Raw genomic sequence first — 24387 nt, 5'->3', positions numbered from 1 at the left:
GACGAATATCACACTTTAAATAAAAGCATCTCTAAAACACCTTACCATTGTATAGATATTATTCATTGAAATACCGCTAACTATTAAATGGTAGCCACTATATACCATAGATTAGCAATATTGCTTGGTATATACCATTTGTGGTATTGCAAAATGTTTGGACAATCTGCCTCGTAAAGTGTGGTCGATCATTACGCGATGGTGTGGAATCCTTTTGATCGTTTTAGGCTGGGGCATATTACATTATTAAAGGTAAGCGATATTTAAAATTCTGATTCTAGCATGCAATGATTCCAAACGGCATTCATGCATCTTGTAACTTATATTGTTTGTGGTAGTAATTGGTCTGGAAGGACTAAAAGGTGGATAGTCTTTGGAATAAATTGTTGAGGATCATATCATAACGGGGTAGTTCTAGGGCAGCTGTGACAAAGCACCTCAACGCATGCACCACCCCTTCACTTAACGATTGCATTAAAAACTTACCGGTTAAACGGCTAGTTGTATTAAGGGCGGAAGCTTTGTCTGCGATGAAAACAGCTTCATTAAATATGAAAATTTCACACCCTCTTTTCATAACAAGATTAATATATTGTAGAAAGAAATCCATAATAACGAGGTAAAAAAATGATAAACAAGACGGTCAAAAGCCACATTACAATTCGCCGCTTTTAATGTGTTTGATCAGGCGCTTTTGCTAATATCGTTTTGACAAAAGGCTCGATAATTTAATTAGATTTATTAACAGATATATTTGTGTATGATTTCGCAATTCCTATGTTTTTTTATTAATATCAAAAGCTGAACAAGTATTGAAGGAAATTAGAATCATCTTCGGTGTCAGTGTAATAATATTTTAATTATAAGATGAAAAATCCGAAACAATAGGTCAAGCGGCACATTTTGTATGACCAGTTGCTGTCATTTATATAAATTATGTCCACAAAAGAATCGATGATTTAATAAGTATGGACAGGTATGATGACGTATTGTCAAAAAGATCTAGCTTTATTGAGCCAGCTTTAATTAACGAGCTAGCTTTATTGGCGTATCCAAAACATCGATAGTTAAAACTTCGTCTCAGTTCCAGACGATTGTGTATTTTTGAAGCTCGATAGCTGCGCGTTGCTAGCCCTATCTCTAAATGTAAAGCAGATTTATCAAAGAATTGCAATGCAATCCATCGAATTGAATTGAAAATTAAATTGAATTGATTTGAATTGAAAATTAAATTCAATTGAATGGAATTGAACTGAATTGAGTTGAATTAAATTGAATTGAGTTTTAAAAATTGAATTGAACTGAATTGAATTGAATTGAATAGCCAGACTTTTTTACCCCGCTCCTGACGTCCCTAGCTGCAAAAAATATATCTGCCTCCCTTCCTTTGTCGCGGCGCTTTCGCGAATCACGACTGAGTCGAAAATTAAACAGCCGACAATCAATTTTTGCTTGTACGAATATATTTCAACCATTGCAAGATTACGCGTAAATATAGTCTCAATGCTACTATACACAACATTACAGTGAACATTATCAAAAAGTATATTGTTAAGTTAACTTGTAGTACTAAACTTGATATAAATTTCGACCATACAGACCAAATTTACCTAAAGTTTTATTGTTATTACATTGCGTTTATTTGTGCAGAAATATGTTCTTACTGACGGCCGGTTTTCATTGATTCGTAATTGTCGTGGACATGTCAAGGTGGTTAATGCATTGAAATATTTCTATATGTGTTTGCAGTTAAAAATGACAATTTAAATACAAAGAATAAAGAGAGATTTAGAATTGGACTATTTCGCATTGGTAAAGATGGCTTGTTTACGACAATTACGATTAAATGAACGCGTTGGTTTGTGAGAGACTAAAGAACAAATATGGCTATATGCCGGTCTTTGAAAAACGTATTTAGGTATTCACTACATCGCGTGCAAGATTAAATTTTATAAGTCAAGTGAATTTCAATACATCCTCTTGGAGCTATTTCAAGCCACGATGAGACGAGCTTTCTGGCTACGGTTTGAAAAATTATTATTTCGGGTGCACATGAAATAGTATGTTCCTCTGCTAAGTTGAAGGAGAGGAGCACTAAAAGATGGCGGGTAATAATCAAGTTCCGCATAAGCTTTAAGCTTAGTTTTGTGGTTTCGTTGAAAATTGAAAACAGACATTACACTCTCTGTCTTGAAGCGACCGGCGGTCGCAAGCAACACTGCGAGGTCCTTGCTTGTTGTTGTTGTCGATTCGGGATCCACCTTATGAACAATTTTTGCATTCTGAATCATGCTACCTAATTCGGTCGATGGATAGCTAATATCCGTCGACGCCATCTGGACGATGTTGTGACGATCTGTGCCTGGATTTGAAATATAAGGAGATCAGTGCAAATTCTCAGCAAATTTTTTATAGAGCCAAAGGATGTGAAAATGGCAAAAAAGTGCACAAGATTTTGTAAACGTTTGCAAGACAGCTAAACTTCGCAATTTTAGTTATTTTACGATTTTTTTAATATGGCGTTTGAAACTTTGGTGTTGGGTTTAATGAATTAATTCCTCCTTGATTCGATCAAATAAGTTGGTGTAAATAATCCATTTATTATATTTCGCTTTGTCACTCACCTGCCCTTCCCTGACCATCATTGCCATTTGGGTTTGTGTTCGCACCTGTTTGAAGTCAAAAGATTACATTGTGATGTGTGAGATTATATTGTAGTTCCTCTTCCCCATTCCTACAAGTCTGACCTCCCCCCCTCCATGTCAATAAAAAAGGCACTTGGCAATGATTGAGTGGCATTGTGCCGAATGATATAAGGACAGTCCATCCAAAAACTGCTTATCAAACCACTCATTCCAATCAAAGTTTTAAGTGGGTCTCCTCCCACTTTCCGATGGTAAATCCTGGGCCCTGATGCGAAACAGTGAATATACTTTTAAAACATATATCAATCTTACCCGTCCACTGAAAGTGCACCAAATGGTCAGATTTAACTCTCGCACGTTTCGGGACAAAGTCGTATTCGACTCCTGGGTAAACCTGCACGATATTACCGCGTTTTCCTCGCACATTAATGTTATGTATGATTTTGTCGTCCAGGCCCGTGGGTCGTGCTTGCAGCAAGAAGGTGTGCGAACGATCTTGGAATGTTCGGCCGAATTGTGCCGTATTGACCGCCAGTTGAAGATCGATTCTACTTTGACCAAATTGCTCTATGGGATTGTTGGTGATCGGGGATTGATTGATTATTATGTTCGAACCACTAAAAATAAAGACAGTCATTCTTTATCAGTGTTTATAACCCGACATAATTGATGTTACCCATAATCATAATCAATAAAATTTGTCTTCTTACGGTGAAAAACTTCGGCCTCTACGACTGAAAAGCTCATTGGGTCCTTAAGGAATGATTTTTAAGGCCAAATTTGAACATTAAGGCCTGATCCTTACAGACATTTTTTCCCAGCGAAATGCATAATTTTTCGTCCCGTGGAATCAGGACGATACTTTTAATAAAATGAGATGGTGCTCTCTGCAGTGTGCAGTGCTCATAACGTTTTACTCCTTTGGACGAATATGGCGATGTTTCACAGCTGGGATTTCTGGTAAACTACAATAAGGGTCAAGCCATGCGCTTTACAACGGACAGGACTTACCCTTTGCGTTCATTTCTTTCGGCGAATGTGGTCGAAACGTTGTAATCGTCAGTGGAAATATTATACCTGGAGCGATTAAAATATTCCGAGTTCTCAAGTGTTCAATTCAGTATCTAGGCTGACTGAGTCTTTACTTGGCTGGTCTGGCACTGACTTACTGCTTTATAATGTTCTATTCAGTGTTTCACTTTCAACCTTCCGGCCTCAATGTCAGTTGATCATTGCTAGTCTGACTGATTGCTGACTGTTGCTACTAATACTAGCCTGACTAGTCTAGTACTTACTGCTTTGCAATGTTTTATTCAGTGTTTCACTCTCAACCTTCCTCAATGTCAGTTGATCATTCCAGTACTGCTAGTCTGACTGATTGTTGACTGTTGCTACTAATACTAGCCTGACTAGTCTAGTACTTACTGCTTTGCAATGTTTTATTCAGTGTTTCACTTTCATTCCTCCTCAATGTCAGTTGATCATTGCAGTACTGCTAGTCTGACTGAGTGCTGACTGCTGCTACTAATACTAGCCTGGCTAGTCTAGTACTTACTGCTTTGCAATGTTTTATTCAGTGTTTCACTTTTAACCCTCCTCAATGTCAGTTGATCATTGCAGTACTGCTAGTCTGACTGAGTGCTGACTGTTGCTGCTAATACTACCCTGGCTAGTCTAGTACTTTGCGCTTGATAACATTTTACTCAGTATCTGTCAACCTTCCTCAACGCCAGTCGACCATCGCAGTACTATTAGTCTGGCAGAGCGCCGACTGTCGCTATTTTGAAATCATTAGGTGCAAACCTTAAGCGGAAGACACATCTTTGAGTCTCGCCACTTGGAAAATACGGCAAAATCCACTGGTGTCTCATGGCAATGACGTTTTCCCCATTGCCAAGGTGATTCGGTCGTGAGGTAGGTGCGACTGAGCATTTGACTTTGGGTGGAAGGACTAAACACATCACTTTATGTTTTATATCGCCCGGAAAGTAAGGAATTGCCCATCGAGTACGAATATTTGGGTTGCCACGGTCATAAGATTTGCATTCTCCTTCCGTGTTAATATTCGGCAATATTTCCAAAAAATTACTGTACTCTAACCACTTTCCACCGCCTTGGCTACAAGCAAACGCGTTGTTGTGTTCATCGTATTTTATCCTGGAATGCGGCTTTCCTGTACATTTTCCTTAAAGGCAGATCGATGCTGTAAGTGCGTGAAAATTGAAATTCATACTCGTAACAATAATTTGGAAGAAACATTCTCAGTTTTTTTTAATCTAAAAACGAATACGGTCGAACGGTTCTGGGATTTTATTTTCTTCCCAAATTTACACAAATTTGATCAATTTCTATCTTATCATTTTCCCCTATGTGCTGGAATTTCAATTCTTTTTAGTTTGTGGCAATGAACGTTGAACAAGTTCAGATTATTTGATTTTTCTGCCGGGGGGGGGAGGGTCACAAAAATTTGGGGGGTTCGAGTTTTTCTCCTTGCACCCTCCGTCCATAAAATTTCGCGACTGAGCATACCTCGTAGCCTTTCGTTGAAGCTTTCCCTTTCGTAAAAACTGCAGTCTTCTTGTCTTTTCACATAAATAGCCTCATCCTTCCAAGGAGTCGGGTGCCAGTACGGATAGTAATCCCGTTCTTCGGGGCATTCGTAGCCTCTTCGAGTACCACCCGGATTTTGTCGTGTGTAAATACTCGTGTCTCCACGTGGGTTTTGATCCGCGAGAAACAACCCTATACGATAAAGTACACCGGAGAATGTTCCAAATCACTCTATTCACATTAGTCGGTACAAGATGAGGTTATCTAACCTAGATTGGTGTTCGAAACCTTCTTCTATTCATTTTCAACGTTGGAAGAGAGAATGTTGATGCGGAAATACACGTGCTTTGGTTTTTAATACACTTCAAAGGTGTATAGCACATATCCATGACATGGAGGACGTCCCAAAGCCCGTGCCGAAATCGTTTGCACTATTTCATAGTGCAAGTACGTATTTTAACAGCTGTGCTATACTCACCTTTGTTGCGTTGCCTTGTTTTACATTCTTTGTACCATTCGAGACGCTCATGCAACCCAAGGTGGTAGCTGGCGCCATTTTCTGACTGCGTCTGCGTGTTATAACCTTGTAAAAACACACAGAATGAAATTTAACTCATGCCAATGGTCCCAATACACCTGTGTTATGAACTAACACTCGTAGGCCTTGCTGCTGTGAATATTTAGCTTTTTGCTAATTTTTATAATTGTCCTTAACAGAAGAAAATTTTTGATTATTCATTAAAAAAAGAGCTTCACTTTCATGTATTTTCGTTGTGTTTATTATCTGTGAGGCAAACCGAACGCATAGACTGTGTGCATATACTGTATGGGCTACATTTTTATTTTGGTTGGCAGGGTCAACAAATTTTAATCATTTTTAATCAAGAACGTTTTTATATTCGGTCCGTAGCGTGTTCGCCAACCGAATTAGAGGGGGTAAACTTAAGATGAGCAGGCTAGCCCCCCCCCCAGTATTTAAATATAGTTGTATAAAGCAGTATATCTCCTAAATTTCTATTATCACACCAAAATTTAATCTATATACCACGAACCGTCTATTATAAGAAGATTTTAAATCTTATTTCTTACCATTTCTTAGTTTAAAAGCTGATGGCGTATTTTGTGGCTGACACTTGTATTGCAAAACGATGTTACAGTTGAGATCGTTATCACCACAGCCGTGTTGATTTGTCCATTCCACGGTCAGATATGATTTCCCTTCGTTGTTGCTCGACTGCCCTTTCTGTCCACTCATGAAGTATTTCTGTAGAGAGAAAAAGGTGGCAAATTCTCACACACGCTTAAACTACGGGTTCTGAAATAACTGCTTGTTGTTTGGTCGTGAAATTGTAAACAGGCAAGAACTGCATGGCAACGCATGTAAATCGCTATCTGAGCTAATTTTTCGTTATTATTTGTGGCCAAAAAAACTCTCGGATGAGTCTAACATGCGTCGATTTGGTGAAGTAATTAATACCTTAGCTCTGTGTGTTAGAAATTTAGGTGAAACCAAGCCTACAAGTCTTTTTTTGAGTTAGAATTGAGTACAAATTGCCCAAATTAATACTAACTTCGCAAAGTTTCCCCGATTTTGAGACATAATTTAACCGACTTATTGCCATTAAGGACATACCATTTCGTATTGAGTGTTACGGTCACTTTGGTATTTATTTCCAACATTGTAACCACCTCTGTTGTTATTCTGTAAAAAAACAAAGTTATAGAACTATAGCCAAGCCTGATTCACGGTTGAAAGATCTATACTTGGCAACAAAACTCAGTCTATAGTGCTACCGCAAACACGTTTTATGCCGGGGTCGATTTGATCTTCTATAGGATTTGCTGAGAATTTAACCTCATCTGCCCAGTTCGACATGTAAGAAAATATCAACTTTGAAATGATAGGCGTTGAAATTGTAAAACTTCCATGCACAAAGCCGCTTATTGTTGTCGTTCACCTTATTTAGTGCAAATATGAATTTCTCTTCACAATCTCCAAAGATAAAGACTGAAAAACGTCGTCAGGATCGACCGTTTCCTTTCGATAGATTGATTACCCAAACACTTTCAAATCAAACCATTCAGTCGTACAAACAGCAAACTCACCTGTGAATCAAAGAGTCTGTTAGCGTTGTTTCTGTTGTTATTTTGTTCGTTTAATCGGTTATTTGAACCTCTTGGGTTGTGCATATAAACATCGCCTTTCGCTAGCCAGAATAGAAACTGCAGAGAGAAAAGGACTAGGCATAAACCGCCATGTTTCTGCTCAGCAATCTTCGCCATTAACTTGCATGCGACGACCGCCGAAGATCCGAATAGATGCGAACAGATTTGCTTTTTAAATTTTGGAATTGTACAATTTTCTTCTAACTGGCTAGAGATGGCTGATATTTTGAGCAATTGTGGCAAATGAATAGTGATTTCAAAAGTTGAAACGTATGTGATACAATGACTCTATAGGAGAGATTGTTATTTGTTATACTCGCTGCTGGAATTCTGACAATTCATCAAAAGTAGCTTCATTTGAAAAGCTTCGGAGACATTGAAACTTCAATGGTTGGCACATAAACAATGGCGTGCTTAGCACGATTATTATCAACAAAGCTTCTGCCCACTCTTACAGTTTACCATGCGATGCTTGATAGAACTTGGCTCAATATGGATGTAAAAAAAGCCTGATGCAGAACAAATTTCGAATCGGTAAATTGAGGATCGTTATTGCAATGCATATAGGATTAAACTAAAGCTGACATGTGAACGATATCGTGAGCTTTAATATAATTAAACGTGGCCGTTGAAATCAGATAGCAACGCAGTCGCTACCCTAACGGCATTGAGCTTTGGGGGAGGATATGTCGCCTTACCCTGAGATCTTGAGTGGGGTTCGTCTGGGGGTTGGTTGTGTCAAAAGCGCGTGGGTGAACGTCGCATGTCTGTTCCAAGATCTAGTATCGTGATCGTTATCTAAATGGCGACAGTGTCCACAAAGCGTACTTAAACTCCACTTTAAGTGCTTTCTAAATTTATCTAATCAAATTCATAAACGCATCGTTGTACATAACGAGCAAACTGCCTTCGCGTTCCAGGTTACCCGCTGAGCTGAACGACAAAGCTGTACCTAAACAATGCAAGATTATCTCAACGATAAAGTTACGTAACTAATACTTGTGTATTTAATTGTATATGGTACAATAGCTTATACGATGTTTATACTATAACCTGCATGATTTTACAGGGGGGAGTGCGTGAATTTTGGAATCCATTCTCAAATCAATTTCTTACCGTGTATTTCTGTTAATTTTTTCCAAGCGCTCGAAACATTGCAGTTTTATTCATCTGAGACTTGTAGTATTTTCAGCCTCGTCTATATCAATAACGATTTCCAGACAACATATTTGGAATAGGTGTTTGGAATAAAGAATGATTATTGAGAGCTTTTAATTGCAATTTATCCACAGGAAACTTATTATTTATCGCTCAAAATCTGTCTCCTTGACATTCACGTCGACCCAGAAACAAGGAATTCGAAACAGGGATCGAATTAATACACCTCTTGTATCTGCTTTGAATATCTTGAACTTTATAGACAAGTTAATACGGATTAGTTCCAGTGGTTAAGTTGAATTCGTTCAGTTAAAGTTAGAAATGAGTTGCATGCAATTCTTCTTGTTTTGCATTAAACCTTTAAAGCGGAACTTATCTTGGTCTGAAATTGCTATCGTGTACAGCCGTTTAATTTTCTGATTATCTGAAATATTGACCATTGACCAAGTGCTGGTGTTCTCTACCGTGAAACAAATTAAGAAATGTTACTAGGATATAGAAATCGCTAAAAAATAGTCGCGGCACCTTGTTTGAGGATTTTTACAGCGCCTGGCAATCAAATAATCTATGAATGACATTGATTGGTTTATTAATTTAACTTTTTTGTCTAATCAAGCAAATGAATGATTTAAGCAGTTTAGGTGATTCAGCTGTTTCAGTCAGCCTAAGATTATCACACGGTTGTCGACAAGCAATCAAAGTGATTGAGATGATGGGTGGATATATTAAACGTCGAGAGTTTTCTCGATACCAAACTTGATTTGATCATCGTGCAGTTGTCATCTCTGAAGACATGAAGAGTCTTATTTTCTTGGCTTTTTTAAGTCCGTGTGTTTTTGCACAGCACGTATGCGGCGATGTTTATCTCCATACGCCACGGGGTTCCAACAACAGATTGTTAGGCGAAGGAGCCAATCGTCAAAATGCGAACAGAGTGTTCGACTCTCAGGTATTTGTTAAAAACTTTCAAATATTGCTTGCCGTGCTGTTCTGTCTTAACACGAGTTAGTCGTTTGAATTTAAACAAGTCAGCGTCGTTTTGGGGTTTTTCACTTAAAACTAAAGCCGATAATACTGATATTGTCTTGAATATGCTATAATTTGCAATAGTAATGGTGTCTATATCATCATTTGCTAAACCTTACCCAATTTTTACTTCCCGGAGATTATCGCCGCTTCTGCCCTACCAGGGATTACACCTTACAGGAGATTAGTACCTTTCAGTTCTGGGGATTTTCACCCCTTGACCTGTGCATGGCTCTACGGGATTTTCACCCCTAGGAGATTCAAGCTAGGGGAATACAAACCCATGTCTATTTTTAGATAAATTTGTATGGTCGGTTTTAGAACAATTTTGTAATCAACTATATTAATGGAGTCCTCAACCCATCAACCCAATCGCTTTCTGAATTGTATTAAACTGAATTGATAGTGCAAAAATAAATAGAATAGTTTTTAAGATGGTTAGAAAAATCTTGCACCATTATTTCCATCGGCTTACATCTTATCATGTTTGAAAAGTTCGACTTTCTTTTTAACCCAATCATTTTAAGTTCTGTATGCTTGACTTTTTAAGTAAAAGATGCATGTCATAACACACTTGTTCTGTTTATTGATGGAGATTTTTCTTCGCCAGAACAACGCTAAAGGTGGTTACAACGCTGGTGAAAAGAGCGAAAAAAAGACAACTGATTGGTATCATATGGTAGGTTGTTCAGGACGAGAAGGCCAGCTGTTCAAATGTTTATAAACGTGATTAAAAACATGTTTTCTCTCTCCCCATGCACACACAGCAATATTTCATGAGCGGCACCTCGGCTAATGCACCAACTATCCTGAATCTTGAATGGACCAATCAGCATGGCTGTGGCGACGGTGACTTGAATTGTAACATCGTCTTGCAATACATGTGTCGCCCCTCTGGACAGGAGGATAAACAAAGGGAGATGAGGAACGGTAAGAAAATACAAAATGAGACAGAGCTGGCTTTAATAATACTGAAATACAAGATGGACAGAGCTGACTTCAGTTTCCCAGTTCGTGCAATACTGAGCATGTTTTGACAAACTGGTGTGCCAGAAAACGACCAAGCTTCCTCATAAAACGACGATGATACAAGCTACTCTTTTTTACAGGAATAAAACATGCTCCGAAAAGCATAATCTTGTGAATCAAGCGAGTTATGTTTCGCGTTATTTTGATTTTATTTCAAAGTCGTTGTTTCGTTTTTGACTCGCATATTAAATGCTGTTTTTCAGAGCATGTTTTTCTTATATTTCATTAAATACCCTCATTATGATTGTTTAATTGTTGCTCTACAATCAATAATACAAACTGGCCATCTCTCTTTATTCCAGGCAAAACGGAGTCTACCCCAGCCTATAGAAAGCGCACTTTCAGAAGTTTTAGAAGAAAACTTATGGAGAGAAGGAGGCGCTCTCGCCTTGACAGAGTTTACAACGAGCAGTGGGAATGGTATGACAAGTGCAACACGAGAGAAAGAAACAAAGGTTTGGATCAATTTAGAATCAATAGAGATACATATTCAGTGTAAATCCGTTTAGTTTAAATTTCCTTCCGTAGTAACACTGGTTCAATAGGAGATGACCTTACTAGACTTCTGGGCTAGGAAGAATTGTTTAGAACTGATAGAACTATCCAGTATAAATAAAGTTAGTTTAGTTCAGGTTTCCTTCTGTAGTAACACTGGATCAATAGGAGATGATCCTTACTGGACCTCTACGAAGAACAGTTTAGAACTGATAGAGCTATCCAGAATGAAAAAAGTTAGTTTTTCTCAGGTTTCCTCCTGTAGTAACACTGGATCAATAGGAGATGATCATTACTGGACCTCTAGGAAGAACAGTTTAGAACTGATAGATGCTATCCAGAATGAATAAAGTTAGTTAGTTTTGTGTATTAACACTGGATCACAGTATATTATCTAGTGACACTTCCATGCTTTGACTTCTACATTTCACGAACTGTGATTCTTTCAACACAATCATCCGCAGGTCTGTTCACAGCTGATCAGAACCTAAAAGGCAACACAGCAAAGTACACGCGACAAAACGCTAATGGAAATCGTCATGGTTACGAGTGTCCTGAGGAAAGAGATTATTATCCCTACTGGCATCCGACTGACTGGATTGATATCGCAGTCTTGGGAGACGGAGCAGATTGTGACTTTTACAAGTCACAGAGCTTCAACACCAAACCTAAGGGTACTCCAAATTTCTCTAATTTCTCATCATTTTGGAACAAACTCCACTCCGGCTTCCAGTTCACAAAAGCTTGTTGGAATCATGACTGTTTTCAGTTGAATTTCAATAGAACGTTCTGCAATGTTATTATTACGCCTTTACTCGTGATCTCCAATGAGAAAAAATTTCCTGGCTAAACGCAATTGTTTTCGCATTTATATAGAGGAGTGTGTGGAACTCTACAACAAAGAAAGGGCTTACGATGAAAAGACAAACCAATGGCGTCATGCCTCACGATTCAACAAAAAAGCTGCCTGCGAAGCAAACAAGGGAAAATGGGTGACATTTCACAGCTATCTTGAAGAGGCTGAGCTTACCAAGGAGCAGTGTACTGGTGAAGAGCACATATGGGCCATTCCCTATCGCTCTGAAAGATTGGACCAGTTCAAAGGTGCTGATCCCGAGGATTGGAAGAAATGCTTGGTCGCGTTACCCAAACCAGAATGTGGACCAGCCCCGTACTCACGTTCCAATCACCTGGGTAACGGTGAGGGCGTGGTCGCTCTCAACTATCCTTGGAAGATACCCCGCTTCCCTTCAGGAGACGAACAGAAATGTGTACTGAGAATAAGGTCAGTTTTGCTGTGAACGTTTGTCTCAAAGTCCGTTTTCTCAATCTCATATAGTGTTTACGTCCGTGGACTGATTTTCGTTGTTGGCCAACTGAATACGCTGAGTACGTGTTTAACAATTTTCCATTTGAATTCAGGTACAATATCTCCACAAGCGATTACGACGTGAAAAATACATTTTCTGGTTCAAACAACGAGTAAGTATTGTTCACCTTTTTGCCGGTGGAAAATTAGAGTTATAAACAGCCGCCGAGAAAGAACAGAATATAACTTCACATTATTGGACAGGAGAAGAGAGAAGAAATATTATTTAAGATACTACTCATAAGATATATCATTCGGTTTCTGTTCATTTAATGGCACTGATCACAGATGACGAAACATGCTGTTACGGCAGCAAAATTATCCAGCTTTCGTTTCATTCTGAATCAAATCATCCTTTCACAATCAATCTTATCTCACTTTCAGTGACTCTGTCATCCAGAACGACCCGGAAGTACTCTTCGGTGAACCAAACAACAACAAGGTTCCCCTTCAGCTGGCCATAAACACGGCTCAATTCGGTCGTACATTCCAGGATCGCTCTCATGTCTTTAAGATCATACCAAGAAAGCCGGAGTTCCAGGATAAGCGAATCCTGAATCTGAATGTGCGAGGGAAGAGAGGGAATATTGTCCAGGTTTATCCCGCTGTAGAATACGACTTCTCTCCGAAGCGGATGTCGATTACGACGAATGATTATCTCCATGTCCAATGGACAGGTAATTACGAGCTGTGTGCTTATATTATTGTACAAAGAATCAATCGCAAAGAATGCTCCATTTTTGAGCAGTGTAATCTTTGTCTGAAATTTTACTGAATTACTGTATTTCAATTCTAATCCCACTTTCATTTTGTCGTATCTTTTGTCTTGTCCTTTCCTCATCTCGTAAGATTTTGTAACCGGTTTGTTTGAGTAATTTGCTTTCAAAATTTCTGAAATATATTCGGCCTATAAACATATTTAATCTTCTGAGATTGTCATATTATAGGTTCTAACAGAAATCCAAAAAACAATGCTGGTGAAGGGCGCGCACGTAAGTATATATTGTCAATACTCGTTTCATGAAACATCACACATACATTATAATCACACAACATCCTTTTCCAACATTTCACGTATTCGAACCAGAGGTCTTTTAAATGGCTTTTTTCTTTAAAAGAACATCTAGAATTGCTTTGATATTCTAATTAGACTTAGCGTTTTTTTGTTAATGTTTTCATGAAATTTTTGTTATGCAGAAACCGACCGTAGCAACATGGTCGCAATGCAATCGCCTGACAAAAGCTTCCCGCATTATGGCGGCGGTTTATTCGAAAATGCCCAAGTTGTTTATGCTCTGGACGGTACTCAAGGTATGTCGTCAGCTGACGCTGCTGTTGCCATGGCTACGGTGGGCCACTTCAAAAACGCGGCGAATGTTCCCGCCAATCTCAATCAACTGGGCGGATGTAATAGAAAGCAACTAGCTCAACTGGACTGCTATCCACCGTCCTACTCTGGGATGCTGCTGCGTTTCACGAAAGCCGGAACATACTATTACATGGGTTCCCGTAACAACAACTTCACCAATCGAAGTCAAAAGGGCAGGCTTACAGTCACCTCCGCGAAAAAATGACGTTCATAAATGTTGTGTTAGTTAAGACGCAATATGGTTCATTAAAGATTTATTTATTCCCTGCAGATATTTGTGCGTTACGGTATATTGTACGTCCATATTCGCCTTTTCCTAGATGTTTTTGTGAGCTTGAACCGTACTGTTTTATACTGGGGAGCTTTTTTGATGGACTTTTTTTGATAGAGAGCAAAACATACCTTTTCATTCCCAAAAAAACGAGTTCAAATTTACAACTTTATTTGGGGTGCTCATTTCATTGTTGTAGGAAACAGGTTTGACAAGTTGACGTAGATAAACTCAGCTGGTTGGCCAATCAATATTTTCGCATGAATCACTATTTCTTTTATAAAGATAAACAATTATACATGCAACTATGCCTGTGCCAAAGGCTCTAAACTCGCTCAAGCAGTTTTCATCCTCTTCTATATAGGAATTTAAACAGAGGAAAATTCCAATGAAATTGAAGCATGATCCGAAAATTCAAAATTGAATTGAAACAAGAAAGGTTTGTGGGAGTCAATGATAACATCAAATTCAATTGCTATCAATTTTAATATTGTTCAATGTTATCGATTGAATGGGATTTAAAGGATTTTCTGAACGGTTTTTGCAAAGATAAGGATTTATTTAACTTCTTAGATGAGCTGTACGAGATTTTCTGAAGTTCTATACCACAAAATGTCTGCTTTTCGATCTGTCAATATTTTTTCCGTGTATTCGGCATCGCCATCTTGCCCACTCGTACTGATGAAGAAACATTTATTTGTTTCGTTACCTGGGAGAAATATTCGAAATATTCGAAAAGACATTGAAATCAAATGCTTTTTTTTATATATCTTACAATCGATTCTTATCAACACGACGCCTCTGCCCTCTTCTACAGTTTATGATACAATGCTTGATAGCATTTGGCTCACAATAGACGTACTAGCCTTATGCACATGCATACAAATTTCCAACCGAGATTATAGTTTTTATATAAAGAAAGACTTTTCCACTTGCAATCTCCGCTTCAATTTCCGGTGCAATGTTCTACTCTTGTCGGTTGTGATCAAGTGGGCAGTTACGAAAGCTGCGAAGTGAAAGTACCCTTATTTGCACCTTGGTAACAATTATTTACTCGTTTGCATTTCTCAAAGGTAGAAAATCGCAAGTGTAGACGGCTGGTATTAAGGCTGAAACTCGAGTTTTAATGCAATCTGGTAGTACCTTGACGGCAAGTGGCTTTCAGAGGAGGTGTAAGTTGCCTTACCCTGGCTACCTGGGACCCTGGGGGTTGGTTGTGTCAAAAATGCGGGGGCGATCGTCGCATGTCTGTTTCAAAATATCATGTTATTATAATATCTGTTTCAAGTATCGTGATCGTTATCTAAAAGGCGACGGTGTCTACAAAAGCGTACCTAAACCTTAATTTGAGTGTTTTCTAAATTTATCTAATGACATTCATGAACGCATGGTTTAGTCCTGGTTATACACAAGTGTAACAAACTCCAGGTTTCCCGCTGAGCTTTGCCACAATGCTATGTCAAAAAATGCAAGATTAGCTTCAAAATATAGCGCGGTAATCAATATTTGTCTATTGAACTGTATGAAAGAAAAAGCTCATTATGTAGTGTTCTTACAATAACTTACACCCGATTTCCTAAATCATTTTCTTTTCGTATGTTTTTGTGGTCATTTTTTCCCACCATTCAAAATATAGCAATCTTTAACTGCTCAAAATGGTGTCATTTTAAAGCTCGTTTATATTAAATGACGATTTTCAGACATCATATTCGCACTGTGGTGCTCACAAAGGATAAAAAAGGTCTATTATTAACAGATTTGGAGGTTCAAGTATCGCCTGCGAGGCATTTGAAGCATCTGAATGACTTATCAAAAATTCAAATTCTGTCGTTATCATTAAAATTGTTTTTCAAAGTTTTGATATGATCAAAATAAGGCAATAGAGACGCACAGTTGATTGAAGAGAAGTTTCACGGGAGATCAATGAGACCAGCAGGTTAAAAACTGTGGCATTTAAGATTATTTACATGCGTTTATGATAAGGACTTTATTGGGTTTACACGAGAAAGATAAAGATTTGAGGATTTTTCTGTAAATGAGTCGATTCCTGTCACATTTTGTATTAATTTTCAGTTGAACATATCCGAATACTCGTACTAATAAATTTTACAAACTTTATGCGAGGAACGAACGTAACGTTTTTTCCGGCCAGTTGAAATTGCCATCAATTCTGCCTACGTTAAATGCGTCAAAACCCGCTGATTTATTCAAAATGTAATAAAAATAGAACTTAATGTAGGCGGCCTCTTTGAAAGAAATCTTGTCTAGTTAGCATTTATCCTTGCGCTGATACCGAAGTAATCTATCCGACATTGATTGGAATATTAGATTTACTTTTGTGTTTAAAACGCATTAAATCTTGCGCGGTATTGAACCAGTCAAGTAAAACAGCTGTTTCAACGTCAAGCCAGCCTTGTATTGTCACATTGTTATCTGTAAACAATCAAAATAATTGATAAACTGTTGAGCATATATCAAACGGTGCATATCCCGCCAGTAGCAAACTTGATCTGATCTTCGACCAGTCATCATCTCAAGAAAAGATGAGGAATCTGATTTTGTCGACCCTTTTGAGTTTGTGTGTTTTAGGACTTCACGTACGCGGCGATGTCTATCTTCATAATCCGCGGGGTTCTAACAACAGATTGTTAGGCGAAGGAGCCAATCGTAAAAATGGGAACAGAGTGTTCGACTCCCAGGTATTTGTTAAACACTTTCGAATATTGCTTGCCGTGCTGTTCTGTCTTAACACGAGTTCGTCGTTTGAATTAAAACAGCCTCGTAGTTTTGTGTTTTTCACTTAAAGTTAAAGCCGATGGTACTGATATTGTCTTGAATACTGCTATAATTTGCAATACTAATGGTGTCTATGATTTTTTGCTTGAACCTTGCCCAATTTTTACTTCCCGGGAATTATTACCGCTTCTGCACAATCAGGGATTACACCTTGCAGGAGATTAGTACCTTTCAGTTCTGGGAGATTTTCACTTTTTGGCCTGCGGTTCTACGGGATTTTCACCCCTAGGAGATTCAAGCCCCTAGGCGAATATAATCTCATATTTATTTTTAGATAAATTTGTATGGTTTGTTTTACAACAATTTTGTAATTATCTATATTACTGGAGTACTTTAACCCAACAATATATTGCATTAAACTGAGTGGGCGACTTGCTCTTTAGACTATTTTTTGATCCAAGCAATAAAAATAAAATAAATCACCACAGCTTGCAAGAGCGTACGTGAATTAAGGCAAATGCAAATTATGGTTGCGAAATTTAGTAAAATACGGAAAATATAGCCATGCAAAGTTGGCATATTTTGTATACTTTTGTATTTCGCGTGGAAATGTGTAACTAAATTAGTTACAAACTTCCGGTCGTAATACAAAAGTATAAAAAAATCGACAAATTCGCATCGCTATATTTTCCGTAATTTACAACAATTTGCCGCCAAACTTAGCAGTTTTACTAATTTTAGTAAACTCTTTCAGAAAATTTCCGTTTTTCCAATGAGATAAGAAATTAGTCTAAAGCGCAAGTCGTCCATTGATCGTGGAAAAGTAAATAAAATAGTTTTTAAGATGGTTAGAAAAATCTTGCACAATTATTTCCATTAGCTTACATCTTATCATGTTTGAAAAGTTCGACTTTCTTTTTAACTTAATCATTTTAAGTTCTGTATGCTTGAGTTTTTAAGTAGAAAATATATGTCAACACACACGTGTTCTGTTTATTGATGGAGATTTCTCTTCGCCAGAACAACGCTAAAGGTGGTTACAACGCTGGTGAAAAGAGCGAAAAAAAGACAACTGATTGGTATCATATGGTAGGTTGTTTAGGACGAGAAGGCCAGCTGTTCAAATACTTATAAACGTGATTAAACACATGTCATTTCTCTCCCCATGCACACACAGCAATATTTCATGAGCGGCACCTCGGCTGATGCACCAACTATCCTGAATCTTGAATGGACCAATCAGCATGGCTGTGGCGACGGTGACTTGAACTGTAATATCGTCTTGCAATACATGTGTCGCCCTTCCGGACAGGAGGATGAAGAAAGGGAGATGAGGAACGGTAAGAAAATACAAAATGAGACAGAGCTGGCTTCAGTTTCCCAGTCAGTATAGTGCTTTTACTTATTGGTGCAACACTGAGCATGTTTTGTCAAACGTCAGGTGCCCCAAAAACGTCTTTAAGCTTGCTCACTATAAACAACGATGATACATAAAAAAAAACATGCTCCGAAAAACATAATCTTGTGAATTAAACGAGTTATGTTTCGCGATATTTTGACTTTATTTCAAAGTCGCAAACTGATCTTTGTTTCGTTTTTGACTCGCATATTAAATATTGTTTTCAGAGCATGTTTTTCTTATTTTTCTTTAAATACTCTTATTATAATTCTTTAATTGTTGTTCTACAAGCAATAATACAAACAGGCTATCGCTCTTTAATGCAGGCAAAACAGAGTTGACCCCAATTTATAGAAAACGCAATCTCAAAAATCCTGAAAAAAAATCTGCGGAAAGAAAGGCGCAATCTCTGCTTGACAGAGCTTACAACGAGCAGTGGGAATGGTATGACAAGTGCAACAGGAGAGAAAGAAACAAAGGTTTGGATCAATCAAAAGCAGAACAATTTAGAACCAATAGAGCTACATATCCAGTGTAAATCAGTTTAGTTTAGGTTTCCTCCCGTAGTATAACACTGGTTCAATAAGAGATAATCCTTACTGGACTTCTAGGAAGAACAGTTTAGAACTGATAGAGCTATCCCGTATAAATAAAGTTAGTTTAGTTTAGGTTTCCTCGTGTAGTAACACTGGATCAATAGGAGATGATCCTTACTGAACCTCTAGGAAGAACAATTTAGAACTGATAGAGCTATCCGGTATAAATAAAGTTAGTTTAGTTTAAGTTTCTTTCTGCATATTGACACGCTTCCACGCACTTTGCTTCATTTCGATTGACGAGTTTTGATTCTTTCAACACAATCATCTGCAGGTCTGTTCACAGCTGATCAGAACCTCAAGAGAAACACAGCAAGGTACACGCGACAAAACCCGAATGGAAATCGACGAGGTTACGAGTGTCCCGAGGAAAGAGATTATTATCCATACTGGCATCCGACTGACTGGATTGATATCGCAGTCTTGGGAGACCAAGCAGATTGTGACTTTTACGAGTCACAGAGCTTCAACACCAAACCTAAGGGTACTCAAAATATATCTAATTTATCGTAATTTTAGAACAAGCTCCGCTCCAGCTTCCACCTCACAAAAGCTTATTGGAACCATGACTGTTTTCAGTTGAATTTCAATAGAACGTTCTGCAATGTTATTATTAAGTCTTTACTCGTGATTTGCATACTTTAAGAGCACATGTCAGAGCCCTGTACCCGAATATATTTTCCCTTTCCAACGAGAATAGGATTTTCTCAAGCAACGCCGATTTCCTTGGCAGGTTGTGGCTAAAGGCAATTGTTTTCGCATTTATATAGAGGAGTGTATGGAACCTTATAACAAAAAAAAGGCTTACAATGAAAAGACAAACAAATGGCGTCATGCCTCACAATACAACAACAAAGCTGATTGCGAAGCAAACAATGGAATATGGGTGACATTTCACAACTATCTTGAAGAGACTGATCTTAGTGAGGCACAGTGTACTGGTGAAAAGTACATCTGGGGCATTCCCTATCGCTCTGAAAAATTGGACCAGTTGAAAGGTACTGATCCCGAGGTCTGGAAGAAATGCTTGGTCGCGTTACCCAAACCAGAATGTGGACCAGCCCCGTACTCACGTTCCAATCACCTGGGTAACGGTGAGGGCGTGGTCGCTCTCAACTATCCTTGGAAGATACCCCGCTTCCCTTCAGGAGTCGAACAGAAATGTGTACTGAGAATAAGGTCAGCCTCAATGACTTGCTCTCGGTCCCAGGAGTTTTATCGTCCGTTGAATTTTCATAATTGGCCAAATACTGAATACGCACTGAGAGTACGTGTTCAACAATTTTTTTTCCATTTTAATTCAGGTACAATATCTCCACAAACGATTACGACGTGAAAAATACATTCTCTGGTTCAAACGACGAGTAAGTATTGTTTACCTTCTCGCATTTTGAATGACTGAAGAAAAATAAAATTTCTTACACAGCCTTGGACGAGACAGACATGAACTAAATTTTAGACATGCATTACAATATCTTAATATTTGCAAACTGCATTTCGTGAAACTCGAATGGCGCAGTGGAAATTTCTCTCATTTTCATGTAAGACGAACTCTCTTGACGAAGGCCCTCAGGTCGAAACGTCGAGAAGTGTTTTGTCTATTTTAGGCAGTTGATATACCACATTTGATGCTATGTTCCAATCAAGAGCATTCTACATCATAAAGCCTTCGTTATAAGCATTACGTATTTTTCTAAAAAAAGACTACTGGTGAATTCAAAATTGAATTTAACACGCTACTGGTGAATTCAAAAGTATCGAGGTCTTGTTGAGCTCTTCTTAGGATCATTCCTATTTCATTTTTTCAGCGACTCTGTCATTGAAAACGACCCAGAAGTAGAGTATGGGGCACCAGACAACAACAAGGTTCCCCTTCAGCTGGCCATAAACACGGCTCAATTTGGTCGTACATTCCAGGATCGCTCTCATGTCTTTAAGATCATAAAAAGAGAGGCAGAGTTTCAGAATAAGCGAATCCTGAATCTGAATGTGCGAGGGAAGAGAGGGAATATTGTCCAGGTTTACCCCGCCGTAGAATACGACTTCACTCCAAAGAGGATGTCGATTACGACAAATGATTACCTCCATGTCCAATGGACAGGTAATTACGAGCTTTGTGCTTATATTCTTGTACAAAGAATCAATCGCAAAGAATGCTCCATTTTTGAGCAGTAATCTTTGTCTGAAATTTTACTGAAATACCGTATTTAATTCTAATCCAACTTTAATTTTGTCATATCTTTTGTCTTGTCTCTTCTTCATCTCGTAACATTTTGTAACCGGCTTATTTGAGTAATTTGCTTTCAAAATTTCTGAAATATTTTTGCAGCCGTTTAATAATTTAACCTCCAGCTGAAATGTTTTAGGTTCCAACAGAAATCCCAAAAACAATGCTGGTGAAGGGCGCAAACGTAAGTATATATTGTCAATACTCGTTCGTGAAACATTCACACATACATTATAATCACACTACATCGCTTTCCAACATTTCACGTATTCGAACCAGAGGTTTTTAAAAGCAAATGGCTTTTTTCTTTAAAGGAAGATCTATGCTTGTCTATCGGTTTTGTTTTGTCATGAATTCATGAAATTTTTGTTATGTTAGAAACCGACCGTAGCAACATGGTCGCAATGCAATCGCCTGACAAAAGCTTCCCGTATTATGGCGCCGATTCATTCGAAAATGTCCAAGTTGTTTATGCTCTGGACGGTACTCAAGGTATGTCGTCAGCTGACGCCGCTGTTGCCTTGGCTACGGCGGGCCACTTCAAAAACGCGGCCAATGTTCCCGCTAATCTCAATCAATTGGGTGAATGTAATAGACAGCAACTAGCTCAACTGGACTGCTATCCACCGTCCTACTCTGGGTTACTCCTGCGTTTCACGAAAGCCGGAACATACTATTACATGGGTTCCCGTAACAACAACTTCACCAATCGAAGTCAAAAGGGCAGGCTTACAGTCACCGATTAGAAAAAAATGACGTTACATAATTATATAAAATGCTACGTCAATTTGTGCATGTTAGTTACGTTCAAACAGGGTCAATAAGATATATTTTGCCCTGCAGATAGTTTGTTCATGTGTTAGTTACGGTATATTATATGCCTATAGCTATATAACCCTTCTAGATATTTTTGCGATCTGTTTTCGCAGTCACTAACTACGTAAAATATTTTTCTTTGTATAATCTTTTCAACTTTGCCGTTTGTAATCGTTTTAGTATTCAAGGATTTCTTAATAAAATTATACCCAACATTTCAGTTTTTACCTCTCTGGAAATATAATTTAAAAAGTGTCCAAATGGTTACCGCTAAAATCGAGTAAAAACTACAGCTATATTTGAGCAGTTATTTATTTGTATGAATGTAGGAAAGTTGGACAATTAAGCTGACGCGATAACATCACTCCGGTTAGATAATCGATTTCCAGAAACTCAATGTCAATGAAACAAACACCATTATGTTATTAAAGATGTACGTCACTTGTGAAGTGACATTTCGCTAATGAGTTTTAAACTATATAAAACTATTATCATAACATAAAATGAAATATTTTTATCTAATCCAAGCCAGGCTGTAATGACAAGTCCATATGCAGTCGAAAATCCAAATTGAAACGTATTCAAATTCAGGCATCGACAAAGCCATCATGTTAGGATTTTAATTGTGTACTTTTCGCCGAAATTCGTAACATTTTCTCATGTATTTTTTAGTGTTTTAAACGTGCAAAAGATCAATTAACTGTCGGTCTTTCTCGTGAGTTGCATAACAAACAAATTTTTGATATATTCATTAGTCTTTTATTTGAGCTTTCAAATTAATGCGAAATGCTAAATTTCGTTGACAAATAACTCTCCAACTCGTCCGTAAATAGCAAATAATTGCTTGTGGCCGCAGTAGGGGTGGCTTTTGAGAAAAAAATTAATCACAAATGCTGTCGTATAATATAAATTATTCATTTGCATCTGCCCGTAATATATGTTATACGTATATGTTTGAAGTTGCAATGTATTGAATATCATGCAAAGTTCACTTCACATATAAATGTGTTGTTTCGTTTTGGAAGAGCAGGGATATATATCTTTTAGGTATGTTGTTTCTTGATTTTTTAAACAGTACGAGTTGAAATTGATTGCTTGAAGTATTTTGTGAACAATAATATGTCATTATATTCTATGTTTGACGTTTGTAATCGCACGTTACAACATGAATTCAGTATTAAACCGAAAGCCATGCATATGCCTGCAATTACATAGAAATTGTATATCTTGACAATTGATACATGAAAGGATTTTCGTCAAGGTTTTCAAAGTCCGTCTTCTTCAGATAAACTTGGCTACAACTTGATAATTAAACAAAAAACTGTATAAGTTTAGCAAACAATTAAAAGATCTTTTTGAATGCATTATATATATATTATGATTCTATATATTAATATGATGCACGCATCTTTTCTGTCGGTGATCTACGTTGATCATGTTGACAAAAATATGCTTACATTTCACAACTACCTGGGATTCTGACAACTATACCTAAGAAAAGAAAACGATTTCAAATGAGCATTTTGCATTTCGGCTACTTTGTGTAAATTTCGTCTAATAAATAATATGAATGATATAATATGTCTGATGGCGAACTTTTATTTCGTCAAAATCGTCATAGACATGCTGATATATACCTTCAAGTCGAATAATCGTTTTCATAATAACGACAAAAACTAAAGAATACTTTACAATTTTCTGCTGTCTTATCAAATCGGTTACAGTTACGGATCCGATGCGATGCAGTAGTCATGGCAATATTAATTGTAAATAATATAATAGTTTTTATTAAATATGTCTAAAATTAAACCCATTTTGTAATAATTTCATCAATATTCATGATTCAAAGCTGTTGACAACCTGTAAGTTTAGTGGATCTTATGGGCTATGGCCAGAGAAGAACCAGTCTAAAATAGTCCTTCCAAGGCATGGAAAACGTTCTTCAATTTGATAAACGTGAGAACGATACCTTTGACTCAAAAATTTTGAATTAGGATTGTATCGATAGAATTTGAAGATGTATAATAATGCGGTTTATGTTTGAGACGGCTGCACGTTTCATCGTGATGTTTACCTTTCTTGAATGATGAAGTCTAATTTCTAAAGATTTCAGTCTAAAGTCTAAAGAGCTTGCAATCGATATTAAATAAACTAATATCTTCTTTTAACTCGTTTGCAGGTGTTCCTATTTTGTTTCCTCTGATTTCCGTTCCGTTATCGTTGATTTCATTCGTTGGGCTAACCTTAGAAGTTAGAACTTAGAAGATGGCGATTTCCACGAGATCACATTATTCCACTCTAGTGTTCATGGTTGTTCTTTGGTGCAGTCATGTGAGTGTTGCGACGAAATCTCGTCTCGTGATTGGCGGCCTGGCGGGTATCGATATTCAAAATGAGGGTTGGTCGAGCGCCGGCGTGATACCAGCCGTAGAACTCGCTTTGGAAAGAGTCAATAATTATTCGGAGATTCTGAAGGATTATTACTTGGATATAGAATGGAAAGACTCGAAGGTATGTCTGTCATATTTGTATCGA

General features: G+C 37.7%; 3 protein-coding genes across 4 annotated transcripts; 2 read left to right on the top strand and 1 right to left on the bottom strand.

Annotated features, from left to right (window-relative positions):
* Positions 1-1456: 1456 nt before the first annotated feature.
* LOC114525944 (protein DD3-3-like) lies at positions 1457-7592 on the bottom strand. Of its 2 annotated transcripts, none has more exons than XM_028547404.1 (10): positions 7302-7592; positions 6829-6897; positions 6285-6459; positions 5674-5778; positions 5175-5387; positions 4449-4830; positions 3657-3722; positions 2958-3262; positions 2625-2669; positions 1457-2362 (listed from the first exon to the last, which is right to left on the bottom strand). In XM_028547404.1, exons 1-10 carry the CDS (start codon positions 7476-7478, stop codon positions 1992-1994), a joined length of 1908 nt encoding a protein of 635 aa, XP_028403205.1. In that variant the 5' UTR covers positions 7479-7592; the 3' UTR covers positions 1457-1991. The 2 variants fall into 2 exon arrangements, with proteins under 2 accessions (XP_028403205.1, XP_028403206.1); XM_028547405.1 differs by lacking the exon at positions 7302-7592 and adding an exon at positions 7154-7231.
* Positions 7593-9257: 1665 nt separating this feature from the next.
* LOC114525942 (protein DD3-3-like) lies at positions 9258-14074 on the top strand. The gene is made up of 10 exons (XM_028547401.1): positions 9258-9468; positions 10156-10224; positions 10313-10475; positions 10877-11029; positions 11534-11743; positions 11946-12354; positions 12492-12551; positions 12823-13115; positions 13386-13430; positions 13636-14074. The coding sequence occupies exons 1-10, from the start codon at positions 9313-9315 to the stop codon at positions 14010-14012; spliced, it is 1935 nt and encodes a 644-aa protein (XP_028403202.1). The 5' UTR covers positions 9258-9312; the 3' UTR covers positions 14013-14074.
* Positions 14075-16593: 2519 nt separating this feature from the next.
* Positions 16594-22060, top strand: LOC114525943 (protein DD3-3-like). The gene is made up of 10 exons (XM_028547402.1): positions 16594-16777; positions 17835-17903; positions 17992-18154; positions 18540-18692; positions 19084-19293; positions 19580-19988; positions 20114-20173; positions 20618-20910; positions 21176-21220; positions 21415-22060. The coding sequence occupies exons 1-10, from the start codon at positions 16622-16624 to the stop codon at positions 21780-21782; spliced, it is 1926 nt and encodes a 641-aa protein (XP_028403203.1). The 5' UTR covers positions 16594-16621; the 3' UTR covers positions 21783-22060.
* Positions 22061-24387: the final 2327 nt, after the last annotated feature.

The sequence above is a fragment of the Dendronephthya gigantea genome, unplaced genomic scaffold (assembly GCF_004324835.1).
Source record: "Dendronephthya gigantea isolate DGI-Jeju-01 unplaced genomic scaffold, DenGig_1.0 000036F, whole genome shotgun sequence".
Lineage (NCBI taxonomy): Eukaryota > Metazoa > Cnidaria > Anthozoa > Malacalcyonacea > Nephtheidae > Dendronephthya > Dendronephthya gigantea.
Note: the sequence above shows the minus strand (reverse complement) of the source record. Positions and strands in the feature narration are given on the sequence as shown.

What these genes read in the sequence shown, in the direction of transcription:
- LOC114525944 (XM_028547404.1), bottom strand. Translation starts at nt 7,478, where the DNA reads ATGGCGAAGATTGCTGAGCAGAAACATGGCGGTTTATGCCTAGTCCTT. An exon ending in GTAACACTCAATACGAAATG is followed by an intron (nt 6,460 to 6,828) that starts GTATGTCCTTAA and finishes TTCTCTCTACAG; the next exon opens with AAATACTTCATGAGTGGACA. An exon ending in TGATGGTCAGGGAAGGGCAG is followed by an intron (nt 2,363 to 2,624) that starts GTGAGTGACAAA and finishes TTTCAAATCCAG; the next exon opens with GCACAGATCGTCACAACATC.
- LOC114525943 (XM_028547402.1), top strand. Translation starts at nt 16,622, where the DNA reads ATGAGGAATCTGATTTTGTCGACCCTTTTGAGTTTGTGTGTTTTAGGA. An exon ending in TTCTCTGGTTCAAACGACGA is followed by an intron (nt 20,174 to 20,617) that starts GTAAGTATTGTT and finishes TCATTTTTTCAG; the next exon opens with CGACTCTGTCATTGAAAACG. An exon ending in TGCTGGTGAAGGGCGCAAAC is followed by an intron (nt 21,221 to 21,414) that starts GTAAGTATATAT and finishes TTGTTATGTTAG; the next exon opens with AAACCGACCGTAGCAACATG.
- LOC114525942 (XM_028547401.1), top strand. Translation starts at nt 9,313, where the DNA reads ATGAAGAGTCTTATTTTCTTGGCTTTTTTAAGTCCGTGTGTTTTTGCA. An exon ending in ACAGAGTGTTCGACTCTCAG is followed by an intron (nt 9,469 to 10,155) that starts GTATTTGTTAAA and finishes TTTCTTCGCCAG; the next exon opens with AACAACGCTAAAGGTGGTTA. An exon ending in AAATGTGTACTGAGAATAAG is followed by an intron (nt 12,355 to 12,491) that starts GTCAGTTTTGCT and finishes ATTTGAATTCAG; the next exon opens with GTACAATATCTCCACAAGCG.